The sequence below is a fragment of the Hyperoodon ampullatus genome (assembly GCF_949752795.1).
Source record: "Hyperoodon ampullatus genome assembly, chromosome: 19".
Lineage (NCBI taxonomy): Eukaryota > Metazoa > Chordata > Mammalia > Artiodactyla > Ziphiidae > Hyperoodon > Hyperoodon ampullatus.
In genome coordinates, this window is record NC_136932.1 from 45,534,953 (window position 1) to 45,552,182 (window position 17,230).

The 17,230-nt window shown below is 40.5% G+C and overlaps 1 protein-coding gene across 1 annotated transcript; it reads right to left on the bottom strand.

Annotated features, from left to right (window-relative positions):
- Nucleotides 1-9,083: 9,083 nt before the first annotated feature.
- CRYBA1 (crystallin beta A1) lies at nucleotides 9,084-15,858 on the bottom strand (the record flags this gene model as incomplete). The annotated part of the gene is made up of 6 exons (XM_079725361.1): nucleotides 9,084-9,231; nucleotides 9,503-9,645; nucleotides 11,646-11,787; nucleotides 13,044-13,162; nucleotides 14,155-14,219; nucleotides 15,828-15,858. The coding sequence occupies 6 exons, from the start codon at nucleotides 15,856-15,858 to the stop codon at nucleotides 9,084-9,086; spliced, it is 648 nt and encodes a 215-aa protein (XP_079581487.1).
- Between the last annotated feature and the right edge of the window lie 1,372 nt (nucleotides 15,859-17,230).

Consider the following 17,230-nt stretch of genomic DNA (forward strand, 5'->3'; position numbering starts at 1 on the left):
GAATCACAGGATAATATATACAAATATATATATATATACATATATATATATAGTTATTTAAAAAAAAGGCACCTGAAAGTAATTAGACTTCTTAAGGAATCAAATTTATTTCAAGAGACTACACATGGTTATTTAATCTCTGGTACTGAATAGTTTTTTTTTCTTTTTTCTTTTGTTAGTTTTCGTTTTTAAGTGTGAATGCAAGTGATTAATGAATATGGACTTATTAACAAGCGTGGTTCTAAAGTTCCTGCTGTCATCAACTTGGGCAACAAGTGACCCACTGGAAAGGCAAATCCACTTAAAAGATCTCTGTATCTTGTTCTGTGACTAAAGTGATACACTAATCACGGGGAACCCAGAATGATTCAACATTTTCCCCCACTCCTCCCTTGATCTTTTGGTTATACTATGAGCCCTGCGAGAATGCTGGATAAAATGCCTTGAAGTTTGCAGGGGTGTATTTTTTTAGCGAATATGATTTGCATGTCTTGCCAGGAGTTAAGCAGCCTCTGTGGGGTGTTGGGGAAATATTTTCTTTCTTTCCTTTTATTTTTTTGTGGGGTGGGGATGGGGAGGGCATTGAAGTTCTACAGTTCTGGAATAGTTGGTACATAGTTCACTTGGCTTTGGTTACATATTGGACTCTAATAAGTAAAGAATCCATGAGTGTCATTTAAAGAAAAGTTACAGAACAAACAATTGGCTTTAGATATTTAATATGGAAAAATACTCCTGTGCCCATATTTTAATGTAATTGTGTAAGTGGGAGCAAAAATATATTCTGCTTTTCAACTGTAGGTGCTCCGGACTTGCTCTCTGTCACTAACACTAAATGTGCTGTTTTTCTTGTTTTTCATCAAACATCTGAAGAGAAACTTCTGTACCTTTCTGTAAATTCTCTTTTAATTTCTCAGAAATAATCTAAAGGGGGAAGAAAAAAGTCCATGGAAATATGAAACTTCATGTTTTTAGCCAGTGAGGAGGTAATAAACCCTGCCTATAGAAGGTGTGTTTCCATTCAGACTATACTTCTGAGCTTATTAGCTTCTAATTATATCTTAATAAATATATTTTAATACTAGAGCAAATGGGTTTTTTAAAGAAAATAATGTGAAGTTCTGGAAATTTTCTTTTGGGCAGAGAAGAGCATTAGCCCTGTCTTATCATCACATTACCATCCTGTTGCACTGCAGCTTGTATATAGCATGCTAAAATAAATTTTTTTGTGTGTGCAGAAACTAAGGGTCCAACTTAAGATTGGGTGGTGTTAGTGGCGTAAAAACAAGTTCTCTGGCCTGACATAGCATTGCGTCACACACACACAGAAATTAGTATATCCATGTATGTCAAATACAGGTTAAAATAGCAGGGCATTTATATAGAGAGATGTAGTCTTCTAATAAAAGTAGACTGGATCCCCAGGGGTATTTGGGGAGAAAGTAACTACTTTGGCTCAACCCTTTTGCTTAAGAAATGTCCAGTTTTGGGCGACCGTAGTATGGATGAGTTTTCTTGTTTTGTTGATTATTTGAGGCTTTTAACAAGTAGTTTGTGAAAGAAGCTGTTGGACTCAGCATAGAGTAGAGAAAATATCTTTATAGTCTGGATTTCTGCCCTGCTTAGATTTTAAAAGTATAAGCATGGATTGCCAATTCCACTTGATGTAAACAAAACTTTTATACATAATATATATATATAATAACTTATTGTATCAGTCCAGGTTCAGAAACTTGTGGTAGGCCAGTTCCAGATAGTTTCATTTCCCCTGTAAACTGTATCACTTTTACAGATATTGTAATTTTCAAATGTATAATATGTTTACAGATGTGCCCTGCATTTAGTCTGCCTTGTTCTATTTTGATTTTTGTTGAGTCTCCTGCCTGCTTGCCAAAAGCTAGGATGCTTCAGGCCCATGTACAATTGAAAGCAGAGGCATCCTTGAGCTTTAAAGCATTGAACAAACTGGAAAATGCATCATACCACATACTGAAGTGAAAGAAGTCTGTGTTTTTGTGTTTTTTTTTAAATAAAAATTTTCAAAAGGTTAAAAAAAAAGATACAAGGTTGATTAAAGGAAAAAAAAAGGCTCCAGTTTGTTTTACAGGTTTTAAAGTTCTGCTGTGTGTTCAATTGCCTTGTGTAACCACTTGTCGCCTTAGGGCCAGATTCTCTCCCTCTCCCCTTGTCGCCCTCCTTTTTTTAAACATCCATTTTGCTTACCTGGAATTTGAAAGCTCTTCTGTGTCACAACTCACAAGAAACTTTCTGGGTTTGTGATATACAGAGGTTGAATGAATATATATTTTAAAAGGAAAAAAAAAAAAACAGCCCGCATCTGAATTTTTAATTTAGAAGCAACACTTACTTGAAAATACCTTTTGAAAGTTGTCATTGCTTTCCTACTTCCTTTCCATATCCCTCAGGCCTCCATGTTTAGAGAAGCCAAAAAGAGAATGTACCCCATCTCTGTGTTTGTCCAAAGGTTTTTGAGTCTCACTTCTAAATGAAACAATGCAACATTTCACTTTGATTTCCCCACTGAAATTTCCTTGATTATATGGTTAGAGGTATAGAGTTAGGGATGTCTCTTAACCTTCTGGAACCCTAGTGCCCCATCATTAACTGTCAGTATTTTGGGAGCATTGGGTTAATGGACTTACTTGCCTAGGTACAAGCAGGACTTTGAGACATGTCTCCTTTGTGCTGTTTGGTAACACTTAACTCTACTTGTCGCAATCTTTCTTAGGTCCTCACACAATTCCTTACAGAGCACTTATTAAAAAAAAAAAATCTTAAGAGTTGATGTTTTCTGATTATTTTGTGTAAGCTTCAGCTGTGATTAATTTAGCACATTTAAATAACATTGATGTGTTATTGTTCGGTATAAAGAATTTTTCTTCAACTCAGAGTATTAGTACTGTAGCATAAACCAAATACAGTCTAGAGGGGATTTTTAACATCCCTCCATTGTAAAGACTGAAAAGGTGTGTGTCTGTGTGTGTGTCTGTTGAGTGCTTGTGTGTGTGAGAGAGAAGGAGATATTAAAAATTAGTAGATGAATGTGTGTAAGACATTATATTAGTATTCAGAGAATGAACTTGTATTTATTTTGTGCCATTTGTTTTCATTACACAGAATAAAGTCAGGTGGTTTTAATCCTTAAAAGGGTAGTATTTGAAAAATGGCACTACGAATGAAATCATGACCTATTTTTTTAATAGCTATGAAGATACTAACTAAGGGTGGAGATTTCTTTTTAAATCTGTCTTGATTGTAGGTGTCTGTGTCACATACCACTCTCTTGTAGATGTCTTGAATAATTCCCCTTCCCCACAAAAGACAGGGTGTATTTATCTTTCTCTTCATTCACCCCACTTTGCTGAACTGAAGTTAATTCCATAGCCTTTCCTCTGACTTCAGTAATAATGAGCTTTCACATACAATGTATTTACAGCATCTGTAGCTAGCCCTTCCTCCTCCTCTTTCTAGGAGGGGATAGACAATAACTAGGAATTTGTTAATGGCAGTTTGTTTTTCCTTAAAGTAAACGGCTGGAGAGGTTTAGAATTTTGCTGTTTTCCTTAATCATCTGCTTACCCTAATCATCACAGAATCTGCAAAAACTTTATAAAGGAAAAAAGTGCTGCATTGTTCTTTCAAATAACAGTTTCTAGGATGACAAACCTCAATGAGTGTTGTCCACAGTACAAAATGTGTTTCTTTCACAAAACATTACATAGCAGTGGTAGTTCTGTGCTTGGTTTTTAGGCTTGTTGCTAACCCATTTGGAGGCATCTAATGGTTTATTTTTTGCTGTAAACTTTTTTAGTGAAGTTGTATGTCATGTACCAAATGGCCACAGTCAAGGAAATTTAGAAGAGGACTTTGATTTTAAATTCCTCTAAATAAGGAGGAAGTCATTCTTTCAAGGCTTTCTTCCTCAAGTTCTAGAAATAGATTAAAAGTCCACACTTTCCAAGGATTATGAGAATAGTTATGCCACTGAGCCATATCCTCAAATAACACATGATCCCTCGTATACCTGTGCTAACTGTGTAAAACAGACACTATAGTGGGACAAATACATATTATGATCAGGTCTGTTAATGCTGCACCAGTTGTAGATTCTGATCAGGCAGTGTCTTTTAATAATCCTACCCATAATTTTACTGTTGAATTTTTAAAAGAAAGGGTAGAATTTGCTCAGCTTTTTCCCCCCCAAAATGTTGATATTTGTTTAAAGGGGAGGGGCAGAGGATAAGACTAAAAGAATAATAGCTGCTTTATGTTTTCAGAGATGCATTAGGTTATCATTAGTTCTTAATATTGATGTTATTTTCATTAATGTAATTAATTGACAGAGCACCAGGATTCTTTTATTTTGAGAAAGATGGGCTTCTGCTTTAAGTATCTTAAAATGTTTCTTTTTAAATATCCATCAATCTGTTCAGATGTGTGAGAACCAGGACCACCCTGGGTTGGTTTAAAGAATGATGAATCATTGGCTTCACTCAAAAGCAAAATTTCACTTCACTCAAAATTTACCGAGTTTTAAATTAAATTTCACACCATTTTGCTACTCAAGAAGGGTCTTACGAATAAATAGAGTTTTAAGTTGTCTACACAATAAAAACACCCAGTGAAGCATGAATGGTATATTGCTTTTGCATTACTGGGAGTGTCAAATAGCAGTTATGTGCTAGAAACCTATGGAACAGCCATCCTCACAAGTGGGTTTGCTGATTCAGACTTCCCTATTTATCCATAAGATTTTGTTTATGTCCAGAGTTCTAAAGCCATTTTATAGTACTGCAGTATCCCTTTTCTGCAGCCTTATTAAAATAGCTACAGACATTTATTTTCCAGTTCAGTTTCACTTTGATTGCATATCAAAATTTTACTCTGTAGACCAACAAAACCAACTTGAGGTAAATTGCAGAGCTTTCCATAAATCCTTTTCTCCTCAGGTGCTAAACAAAGGCTCCAAAAATGGATACTGCTTTAGTAATGTCTGCTTTATTCTTAAATATTTCTTTTGCTAGGTGTAAAGATTTGGTGTTAACAAAAGTGGTTTAATATGTAAATATGAATGAATGCCTTTAGTTTACCCCTGTTTGTCTGTTTCCTTTATCCTCCGTGGAGGAGGATCCTTTCATGATACTGAATACATTTCATTAGGTATTGTTGCATTTTTAGGATGAGAATACAACTATTTTCTGTCTTGGATTAATCCTGCTGCTGCTATGAGAAACTGAAAAATCAAGAATGTGATGCACTTTTTACATTACTATATACCATACCTTTATAGGTTGCTTTGATACCTTTCCTGTAGCACAGCCACTAACAAAAGTGAATGAATTTAAAAATTCTCTTTGGGAGGGAATCAGTACAAATTATTTATGGTATTGGCCTATGAAGGACATTAACTTAGGAAAATACAAATTCTGTTAGTATTACACGTTTTGGCCTTAAAATGTCTTCTACTACTGAAAATCTTTTAAATCTTAATTTTGCTTCTGTTATTCCCTCTGCCTCAAAAAGAGGAGTTGGGAAGAATGGCTTAAAGGAAGTAGTATCATTGGTTTGTTGCTGGTCTTTTGGAAAGAAAACAGTTGTCTACTATATATACTGGGAGCTTATTTTTGTTTGTATACAGAGGAGAAATAATGTTGCCCCAAGCCAATCCGATTTAGTTTAATCAAATCAATCAAAACCAACTATTCTGCTTCTCTAGCGTACTTTTACTTAGGAAAGATAAACTTATGCTACTTGACAAGAGGAAAAGTCATTTCTCAAGCACATAGTCAAACTTGAAGGAGATTGAACCCAATATGATGGAGGAAAAACACCAAATGGGGTGGAAGAATATGAGAGAGAGATGTGGTCCAAAGCTATCTGATTATATTTTGATGTTGCCAATATTGCAAAGCCAAAATTTTAATTTGCTTATTTAATATATTTGTTGGCCAGAGATCTATTTTTATATCAATGTGCCTTGCATGTATATTAAAAAAAAAATTGGAAAGGCCATGTTACAATGCCTGAGATAGTTGATGGTTCTTACCACCTCACTAATTTTTATGCAGTATGAAATGCTCATTCTATCGCCCAACTGGTGCTCTCTGTTTAAAGTTACAGATCTCGTCACAAACTGGAACTATTTTATAAACTGGGAAGTGATTTGATTTACTTTTTTGGTTGTTTCTTTCTTTTTCTTTTTTTTTTTTTTTTTTAGTTCTTAGTCTGTTAGTGGCTGTTCTGTAGTGGGAAATAGTAAAAGGATTCTTCACTTCCTTTCCCTCCCCGCTCAGCACCTTCTTCAAGTAATGTGATGACACCATTTCTTGTGTGCTTTGAAAGACGTTTCAGCTTGCTGTTTCCTTTAGTGTTATAAAAAGCATTGTTTGCAAAATCTAGGGAGATGATGGAGTCCACTTTCATTTGGAATTCTATGTGAGCTATGATCCAAGTTATTGGCTCTTTCCAACTTAAAATTTTTTTATTGTTAAAGCACCTTGCTTAGAAAATTTTAAATATTTATGTCTGCAACAATTGTCTCAAAATAATGAACTGTGCAATTCTGTCATTAAAAAAAAAAAAAAAAAGATCTGAACTCTCCCTACTGTGACTTGTTAGTTTCTCTGTATTTCCTGCCAGTGTAAATGTGAAAATCTTTGCTTGCATTACGTTTTAGAAATGCATTTTGCACACTCGAATTTTGCCGAAGCTCCATGAAAAGGTTAGATCTAAGTAGATGAATAAAGCTATGCACATGTTTTGAAAGTTTAATTTGTGTGTCATTACCAAAAGTGACCTATCCTTATTACTTTGCTGCTCTTAGCTTTACCATGTTTAGAAACATGGCTCAAAGTTAGAGTTCTGGGCTAGCTCATCAGTGGAACTAGAAGAGAGGAAAATTGGCACCTATTTTAATAACAGGTTTAAAATGAGAGCTTGACTCATGTCTACTAAAGGGCTTTTTTTTTTTAAACAGGGCAGTTTTATCAGCTTTACAAACTGTTGGATACTCTTCAATGAAATTTTCGTTTATTTGATCAAATAGAAATGGGAAGTAATTGAAACTGAAGTGAAGGAAGGACCTTTGCCACATGGAGTTCTGTGACAATTCTATGTTAAACCTCTAAACCTGGTTTAAAGGTAGGATAGCCTTTTTACCTTTGCTTTAGCATAAATTTGGTTTACTGAATGAATGACTGACTTGCGATAAGAATCATTTAGTTCTTTAAAGATCAAAGCACAGATTAAAGATGATGTGTATCTTTTTAAAACTGCCCAAGCTGATTAGAACAAGTTAGAAACTGAGCTGATTTGGTTTAATTGCTGCAGTCTGCATGTACTAAATAGCTTTACTTCACATGTATGTGTACTTAAAGGTTGTGTAGATGTACTGGCCAGGTTTTGTCAAATCATCTTCTAAAAGATTGTTTTATATTCTCTTCCGGACCTTTGTAGAAGAGGCTAATATGTTTAAGTAGAGATAATACTAATGGTATTTTCCCCTTGCTCCTAGATATAAAAGAAATATTTCTGTTTTATAGCTTTTTCCTATGTATAGAAGAATATTACTTCTCTATCAGCAAGTGTGCTCTTAATGTATGTTGTTGTCTTTGAAAACACAGCAAAACTCTTCTATACCTTCACTGAAAGTGACAGTTAAAATCTAAGTCTACTAGTCAAGATGTGAAAGGTGGCCCATAATGCATGGCCTTAAAAGGCATGAATGCAGGAGTATAGCATCATCTTTGATGGCTATGGCTACTCCTCAGCATCTGTCAGTGGTTCACATGTTCAGTCTTAGAACGTTATTGGAGGAGCAAAGTAATTTCTGTGTCTTGTGTGCATCAGCACTTAGGAGCTGAGTTACCTCTTAATCTGGGGGAAAGGACAATTAATGGGCTACAATTATGTTAGAGGATTTTTTTCCTTCCATCTCCCAATTTAAAAAATGTTTTTTCAGTGTTTATTTTGACCAGTCAGAATGATAGGCCTTTTCTAGATACAAGAACAGTGGCCAGAAATTTACCCTTTTGCTAAATGCTTAGGTATTTGCCATAGCTGTTTCTGATGTCATGGATTCTGAGGAAGTGTCAGTTACGTGATGCTCTTCCTTTATTGGTGTCTTACTTCATGTTCAGTGTTTTAAAAATACAAATTACAAACACTCTACATCCATACCCAGATTTACTTATTTTATCAGGAAAAAAAACGAGAAATTTGTAGATCAAATTAAGAGACAATAAGTGTACATTGTTGAATAAAAAATTTTAAAGTTTCTGAGGTGTTTGTGTTATCATCTTTTGTGTGCTTTAATTCAAAAAAACTACTGAAAACTAAGTTAAGATCGTGACATTGATAATATTTTTTTCAAAGTATCAAATGTACAAATAATTTAAGTCTTAAATATAGCATGGTCATAGGTCATGGTTTTTTTTCTAATCATACAGGTTATTAAGGTACTTAAGAATTGGCATGTGTATGGAAAAATCGGTTGTGAGAGCAGCTATCCTGCCTTTTGTCATGACACTGAGCCTTATGTTCTTCCAGTTGAAATAAGAAACCGAAATTGAGCTAAGCAATTAAGCAATATGGCAATGCATATTTGAGAAACTTCCTAAGTTTGTTTAGCATTGATTTGTCACAAGTGAAAAAAAACAGTGCTAACATCAACATTAGAGTGGGGGTTAGAAAAGATGAAAAAACATTTACCAAGAGTGTGTCTGTCACTATATAGACTGATACATTTGGGTTATATGCTTTCATGTTCTTTGAAATAGGGAATCATTGTCCTTGGCCAGGTAAGTGACTTGCAAGGACACAAAAGGGAACTTGGGGTTTTATTGAAGCTTGTCTTTTAAGATTCTCAGGCATGTAAATGTGATTTCTATAAAGCATGGTAGTTAATTCAGTCTACAAAGTTGTTGGGTTTTTTTTAATGACATTTATTGTGGATTTCAGCAGCTAACATTTGGAAGCAATATCTGAGCAGAACATAAAATTCATTCTAGATTGCTTAGCAAGGTCTCATGCTTGGGGAATTGTTACTTGGAGCTTTTAATCCACTACTGTTGGATACGGCGAATTGATTGAATCTGGGAAGTCTGGGCATGAGAACCCCACTCTCTCCAGTGTTTATAGTCTCCTCCATGATGGTCACATTCCAAGATATACTGATAGCCACGGTATCCAGGATACTGGTAGCAAACCCAGCTATAAAAGCCAAAGCAGATTGGATTATTAAAACTAGTTAGGAACCTGGTCAAGACCCCCAAACCTGAGCCTCTTTCCTCAACACAACGATATGGAAGGCTTTTAGGCTTAGAAAACAAGAGCCATCCTAAATACGCCAGGCACCATTCGTGAGCAGATACCTACAACCAGCTGAAAATTAACCTTGATTATGAAAACAGGTATGAGAGTAGTCAACATAAATCCTTCCATACAGGAATGTCGGGGGAAGGAAAAACTGAGATGCACTTACGCTCCACATTGTATCTTCATGGAACCAACTTCATTGTTGAACCAACCCATGGCTTGCAAGGAAGGGTAGTCATCACAGATTTCCCATTGTCGTCCAATAAAGTTTTCTTTCTCAAAGATGGTCATCTTAGACTCCTTATGATTCTGTAATGCAGAAATTTTTTTTTTTAAGTTTAGTACCAGTGTTAAGGCTGTCATTGTAATTCTTTACCACATTTATCAAATTCAAAACTCTCCTGGTTTACAGGAGGAAGTACATGATCATTAATGGTAAAAATATTTCACACAATACAGAGATTTTAAATGGGTAATCCTGTTTAATCCAATTTCATACCATAACAATTAAGGTTTTTTTTAAGTTCTTTATTTTTGGCTGCGTTGGGTCTTCGTTGCTGTGCGTGGGCTTTCTCTAGTTGCGGCGAGTGGGGGCTACCCTTCGTTGCGGTGCGCGGGCTTCTCATTGCGGTGGCTTCTCTTGTTGCAGAGCACGGGCTCTAGGCACGCGGGCTCAGTAGTTGTGGCTTGTGGGCTCTAGAGCGCAGGCTCAGTAGTTGTGGCGCGCGGGCTTAGTTGCTCCACGGCATGTAGCATCTTCCTGGACCAGGGCTCGAACCCATTTCCCCTGCATTGGCAGGCGGATTCTTAACCACTGCGCCACCGGGGAAGTCCCAATACCATAGCATTTAAAATGTACAAATAACTGATATACTTTGGAACAACGAAAGACCAATGAAAGAAAATTATGACAGCAGGAAAAATATTTGAAACACATAGCCAACCAAAGGATTAATTGTAATGTGGAAAAGATCCCACAAATTGATAGGAAAAGTAAGTCCATGTGTGCCTAAGTGTTTGTGTGTGTGCATGGCATTGGAAACAATGTAAATGTCCAGTAGGGGATATGAAGACTACACAAGCATTAAGAAGGCAGAGACTAACCTTTATGAAGTTCAAAAGCAGGTAAAACTAGCCTTAGTGATAGCAAGTGGAAAGGAGCAATTGATTGGAAAGGGACACCAGGTAATTTTATGGGGCAATGGAATTGTTCTCTATCTGATTAGGGTGTTGGTTATGTGGGTATACATGTTTTTCAAAACTCATAAGAATATACACTTAGGATTTGTGCATTTTACTATGTGTAAATTATATCAATACATTAGAGGGAAAAAATCAGAGTTAAAGTGGGATGAAAACACATCCAGATAGGGAAATACCTTTTAGTTCTAGAGCAGTTCAGTTTACCATTTCCACTACTTGAATTTTGGTAGGACTTTGAGATCATTAACAGCTAAAATCATGAGAAAATCACATGATATAGATGAACATTTGAAAAGCTTTTAGCCTAGCCTTACTCCCAATGTAGGGATCATTTTTCCACACACCCCTCAAGGTCATCCTGCTTCTGCTTGAATTCTCCAAAAGACTAAAATCATCCCATTTGATGCATAATTGAATATTGCTTAGTGTTAGAAACAAGAAAGTTAGGAATCAAAGATAAGAGGTGCTGGAGCTCTTGCCTACTTCAGTCATCCCACTGTACTAAAAGGTTACTTCAGCATTTCCCTGTTTCTAGGTAAAATGATACACAGATTGAAATTTTTTTTTTTTTGCGGTACGCGCCTCTCACTGTTGTGGCCTCTCCCGTTGCGGAGCACAGGCTCCGGACGCACAGGCTCAGCGGCCATGGCTCACGGGCCCAGCCGCTCCGCGGCACATGGGATCTTCCTGGACCGGGGCACGAACCTGCGTCCCCTGCATCGGCAGGCGGACTCTCAACCACTGCGCCACCAGGGAAGCCCCACAGGTTGAAATTTAATTGGCCCAGGATTTACTTTTATTACATGGTAAGTGCTCTCACTAATTATCCTATTGCACTTCTGAAGATCTGGGCTCCTGAGAATCCGCTTCCTGCCACCTATAAGAAGCCCTTACTTTTAGCTTAATAAAAATACCATCTAGGAGAGAAAAAAATCAAATGGTAAACTTAGAAACTAAGGGAGCAGAGTTTTTCTTTTCTCTTTATACTTTTATCCTTCCTGCCACATTTCAGTATAACTGATGGGAAGTAACATAAGTGTCAGTCCATATGCACCCTCTCTTATCCATCCCCCACATGCACAGAAATGAACATTTCAGGGACTCACAGCTGAACAGATGGGGCGGAAGGACATGAGGCGCTCAATGTGGTAGGCATTACTCCCACTCCAGGCATCCCAGCGAGGGTACTCTCCTCTCTCCAGGACAAACTGTTGCCCGCAGAAGCTGGTATGCTCATAACCAACCCAGCTGCCAAAGACAAGCAATGGTGTTTGTTCATGGTGTTCAGAGCTTACATGGCCTCATGGAGAAGGCATCTTTTGTTTTAGATGTTAACAGTGGGGTGAAATATCCAATTAAAGCCATACAAAGTAATACTTTTATCGTGAGAGGTGGAGAATGGCAGCTGCACTCTGTGGGTTTGTAAATATATTTGTTTGGGGTTATCCACTGAAGAGGTGTACTTCACTGGCCTGAATAATGAGTATTGGCAAAGTCAGTCTAAAATTATATTTCCTTTCCAAGTTACCTTATTCTCTACTTGGAGCTCCAGGTTCAGGATCTAGTGACTGACTATTGCTTTGGCTCCAGCCAAACCTATTGACTTCTTTGTAAGGAAGCAAAGGGATGAACAGGCAGCGGATGAATGACTAGTCTCTTGTTTCCTTGTCCCGTTGTGGGTTCTTCTGCATACCTATATATACCTGTACCTTATTTATTAAAACACCTCAGATTGATTTTTCACAACCAGGTCTGAGTTACTGATGACACCTTAAAGAATTTTACTTTAAGGGTGGAAGAGCTCAATTTTGGGGGTTAGCAACTTGTGGAGACCTATCTACATGCACGGCCAGTTCTGCCTAGGCCAAAGTAGAGTCCTTCCCTTTGTGTTTTCAGGCTGATGATCAAGGCCTCAACTAACTTGCCAAGAGTAAGAAGACAAAACAAGAGAGGGTCTTCCTTGCCAGGGAGATTAACCACCACCAAGAAACTCCTGAAAGACTAGCTAGGAACTAATATTACCCTCTGGAGTTGAGTTCCTTTTTACAAAGAGAAATTAGCTAACAGTGTCTGCTCTGGGACATGGAGGGGAGTTAGCTGTGAAGCTGTAGCTTGATAGTTTCCTCTCTATTTTCTGTAGAAAAGAAAAACTCAAGGGGCTTGTGGCTATTCTGAGGGAATCCCAGGCAGAAGCCTATGGGCTCCAGAAGCACAGAACTGATTACCATCACTGCCCCACCCCATGGTATATATTTCTTTAACCCCCCCCCCAAATCTAATACCAAGCCACTAAGAACCTCATGTTCCTTCCAGCTTTGAGTTACTAAATTACGCATGTAGTGACTTTTGGGTTTTTTTGAGATTACTTAAGTATGGAGGCTTCTCTCCCAGAAACGATTAGAGTTTGGGGGAACATCTTTCTTCCCTGATCTCCACCTTTATGGTCACATGTCTGAAGGGACCAGAAATAAGGGGCCTGATGTTCTGCTGAGGTGTATACTCACGCGCCACATTCCACCTTGAGAGACCGGACATTGTCAAAACTGCGCTCAGAGACATTTGGGCAGGAGCTGGTGAACTCCATTCTCTTGCCCTGGAAGTTCTCCTGGTCATAGATGGTTATCTGAAGTGGGATTAAAATGGGAAAACAGAGCTAGAAAGTGGTACATCAGGAAGAACAGAGGCCCAGGCCAACATCTTAACCTGTGTCTGACCCTATGTTTTCCATCACTAGCTGCAGCCCAGGAGGCCTGATGAGGTCTCTTCTAGTGTAGACTGGGTTAAGAAGGGGTTTGAACTAATAGCACTGGTTGGCGGTGTTCACATGCCCAGTCGGGATGAGGCGTGGGGATTGGTTTCTGATAGGAATTGTCCTCCAGGGATGATAGCTGGCCTAGTGGACATACCAATGATTTGTGGACTCTTACTCCACCATGCTTCCTGCATAAGTGTGGCCCAGAAGCCAGGAATCTGGGAGACCCAGGGGCTCCCTGTGAATTATTTCTTAGCTTCTCCAGCCACACCTTCTATAGAAACCTAAAGAGTAAAGGGAGAGTTGTGATAAACCCCTTTCATACCTTGAACTAGAACTTGGCTCTTGAACCTGGCTAGAGGACAACTCCCAAAGCTGTGAACAGGACTCAAGAGTTGACCCAGTGAGGGAGGTAAGGGTGTTGAGGGAAACAGTGGCTGAGGATCAGCCGCTTCAGGCAGTGGTTACGACCAGCCTCACGCTGGGAGTCAGGAGACCATAGTCCAACCATTTATTTGGGATCTGGTGGCAAATCTGTCCTCATTTCTGGGCCCTCAGTTTTTCCATGTCATAATCCACTCGGGCTGCTCTATTTTAAGATGATTTTAGCAGTGTGGAGGAGAATTGACCTAGAGAACTAGGTATCATTTCCAACCCATCATGGGCTTCCGGGGTCATCCTTCTTCTGTCCAAATGGGGCACCCTGAGAAGAACCTTCCTGAGACAGCATCTGGATTTTGGGTTGAACCCTTCCCCTACAAGCTGGTGTTTTATTGGTCGGTCACTGTCCCTGCTCTGAGGTGGTATTATACCCCCTGCCCTGATGGAGTCCTCAATTTTCCATGTGATAGGGGCGGGCTTACCTTCCATGGCCCCACAGACCCCGGCATGGGGTTAGTTTGAGCCATCTTGGTGGTTGGAAGGGATTCTGGAAGACAGAACACACACCAATGACATGGCCTCTGGGGTGAGGGAAGAGGAGCACAGGCGGAAGTAAAAGAGGCTTGAAGTCCAGTGAACAGACTTTGGTCGGGACGCTGGCTCTGCCGCTCACTAGCTGAGCCTCAGTTGTTTTCCATCAGTAAAACTTCCACGCGCAGAGTTATTGTAAGGATTAGAAGCAATAACGCAGGTAGAGCACTGAACAGATGCCATGACCACTTGATAAACGTGGCTCTTGTCCTCTTGCCTGCCTCCAGGCACCCGCTGCTGGTGGCAGCATCGCCTCAGTCTTACATACCCCAATATAAACCCCTTGGCAGCCATCTAGTCCAGACTCTTCATATTACTAGCGTGTGGTCTCACTGTCACCTGGCTTCTCACAGCCCTCAAACTGACCAGCTGTGCACAGCCATGCACCATCCCCTCCCTACTTCTCTGCCTTCTAGACCTACCCAGCCTTGGTCTTGCCTCCTGAGACTTTGCTGCTTTCCCCAGCCTATGGCGACTTGCTTTCTTTCCTCATTTCCAGCGCTCATCACAGTACTGATCTGTGTTCCTATTGAATATGTCCTGGGTGAACATCTCCATGGCAGGGCCTGGGTCTCCAGAGTGACTGATGTAGCACCATGCTGAACCCATGTTGGAGTGGTGCGTGTTTGAGGAGGGGGACGGGCAGCATTGAAAGACTTATCGAAGGAAAGTGCGGAAGAAAAGAGGATGATAATAATAGCTAACACTTAACAATGGCCCACCCTATGCCAGGCCCTGTCCTATATGCTTTACACGCATTAATACATTTAATCTTCACAATGAGCCTATGAGGGAAGCACTATCATTATCCCCATTTTACAGATGAGGAGGCTCATAGAGGTGAGGTAGATAGAAAAAGATGATAGGAAGAGTAAAGGAGGGAAGGACGGGGGGGAGAGGGCAAGGAGGGAGGGAAGAAAGAAGACAGGCAGGTGTACATCAGTTTTCTTTTTTTCTTTTTTTTGCGGTACGCGGGCCTCTCACTGTTGTGGCCTCTCCCGTTGCGGAGCACAGGCTCCGGACACGCAGGCTCAGCGGCCATGGCTCACGGGCCCAGCCGCTCCACGGCATGTGGGATCTTCCCAGACCGGGACACGAACCCGTGTCCCCTGCATCGGCAGGCGGACTCTCCACCACTGCGCCACCAGGGAAGCCCTACATCAGTTTTCTTAACTCAGAACAGCCATTCATAGCTTTTCCCTCTGGCTGGTATTGGCCCAGGGACTGATGCATATGAACTCTGTGACGTAACTTTCCGTTCTGAACCTCTGAACAAGCACTTCCTAGCTCTTGCCCCCCTACCTTCTCCCTATGCCCCAGGAGCCTGTCATTTCTTGGGGCCCCATGCCCCCTCCCAGCCATGGTTGCTAGGGCAGTGGTTATTGTCAGGTAAGTGACCTCTTGAGGTGGCAAGAGAAGACGACCTCCCCCAGAGTTCCCCAGTCTTCTCCAGCCATCTTCAGAGGCTCTGACCACAAGGCAGGAAGACGGGGTCCCCCTTCTGGGCATGTCTCTGCAGGGGAAGGAAAGAAAGGACCAGAGCACCCCTCAGGGCCTTACTCACCCAGCTCCTGCTGCACAGTCTGGGTCTCCATCTGGTGCCACTTCCTCTATGGCCCTGCTCTTTATAGCCCTGCGGCTGATGCCCTCCGGCCCTGTCAGCACTCTGCTTTCCCTCTGCTTTTGTTCCCCCTGATCCCAGAGCTTTGGTGGCTCAGCCTGCTGGGCGGGCATCCCTCAGGGCTTTGTTTAAACCTGGGATACAGAAATCCAGAGAGGCCCTGCTGCTGTGGGCAAGGCTGGCTGTGCAGGCCTTGGCTGCTGTGGACTTGCTCTCAGAGCAGCGGGGAGGTGAGGACAGGTCTCTGCGTGCGTCCTTGTCCCCTGCTCTTCTCCAGATTCCTTTCCTCTCGCCACCCCAGGACCTTCTAAGACCCCATGTCATAACAAACACATCAAAACGCACCTCCCTTCTCATACAGGATATACATTTTGGTGGTTGTTGTTTAAAAATGTAAAGGATTATTACAATTCTGAACTCTAAAAAATGGTTCAGTGTGTGCTTGGAAATCTTTATTATACCATATTTATATGTATAACTGTGTTAGAGTTGAATTCAGTTATGGTCAGCTAGTAGGACTCTCTCTGTAGCTCTGTTATTAAATATTCATTTTAATTTCGCAGCTTTCTTTTTCAAATTTGGAGCCAATAAATCTTTTGAGGTTTTTAAAAAATATATTGCTTTAGGCCCTTAGCAGTCTCACAGGCCCAAGGTACCCTAACAGGTAAAATGATTTCTCCCTGGAATTTCAGGGCTCTTGGTGAGAATAGTGTGTGGTAATTGGGGGCCTCCCCAGGAGCCCTGAAGGGGAGGATGTGTTGTTCAAGCATCATAGCTACTGTGAGAAGGAGGAGGGTGCCATGGGTGGAGGGTGCCATGGGTGAGCCTGGCGGATGTGAGTTCAGATCCCAACTCCCCCTGGGTGGGTGACTGGGCAAGTTATTCAGCTTCTCTCAACCCCCAAAAAGGAGATACTATCTGCCTAACACATCGTAGGTTTATTATTACATATTATCCTACTCTCTTTCTGGTGACAGATCCTGTAGAAAATCTCATAGCAGCTTGGAGAGAGGAAGAAACTTTTCCTAGTAAAGTTCTCCCAATCCCTCTGCCAATCTCTCTGGCCTGTAACTCAGGTTTGTCTGAGCCCCCTTTTCTCAGAACCAAAAATCCAGGGGCTAGTTCTGGTATACACACAAGTATTTGCAGGTCAGGCAGAACATTCCAAATCTACTGGTCTGATGATAAGCATGATGTGCCACCCTAGGACGTTTCTGCTGCTTGATCAACTGATGGCATCTGGATCGACGGCTAGCGAGAACAGACTCGCCTTGGGGATCGTGGCCAGCTGGTGGCTGTGCAAGGGCTTAAGGCACCAGCTGTCCATGCTGGTGATTCTTCCTCAA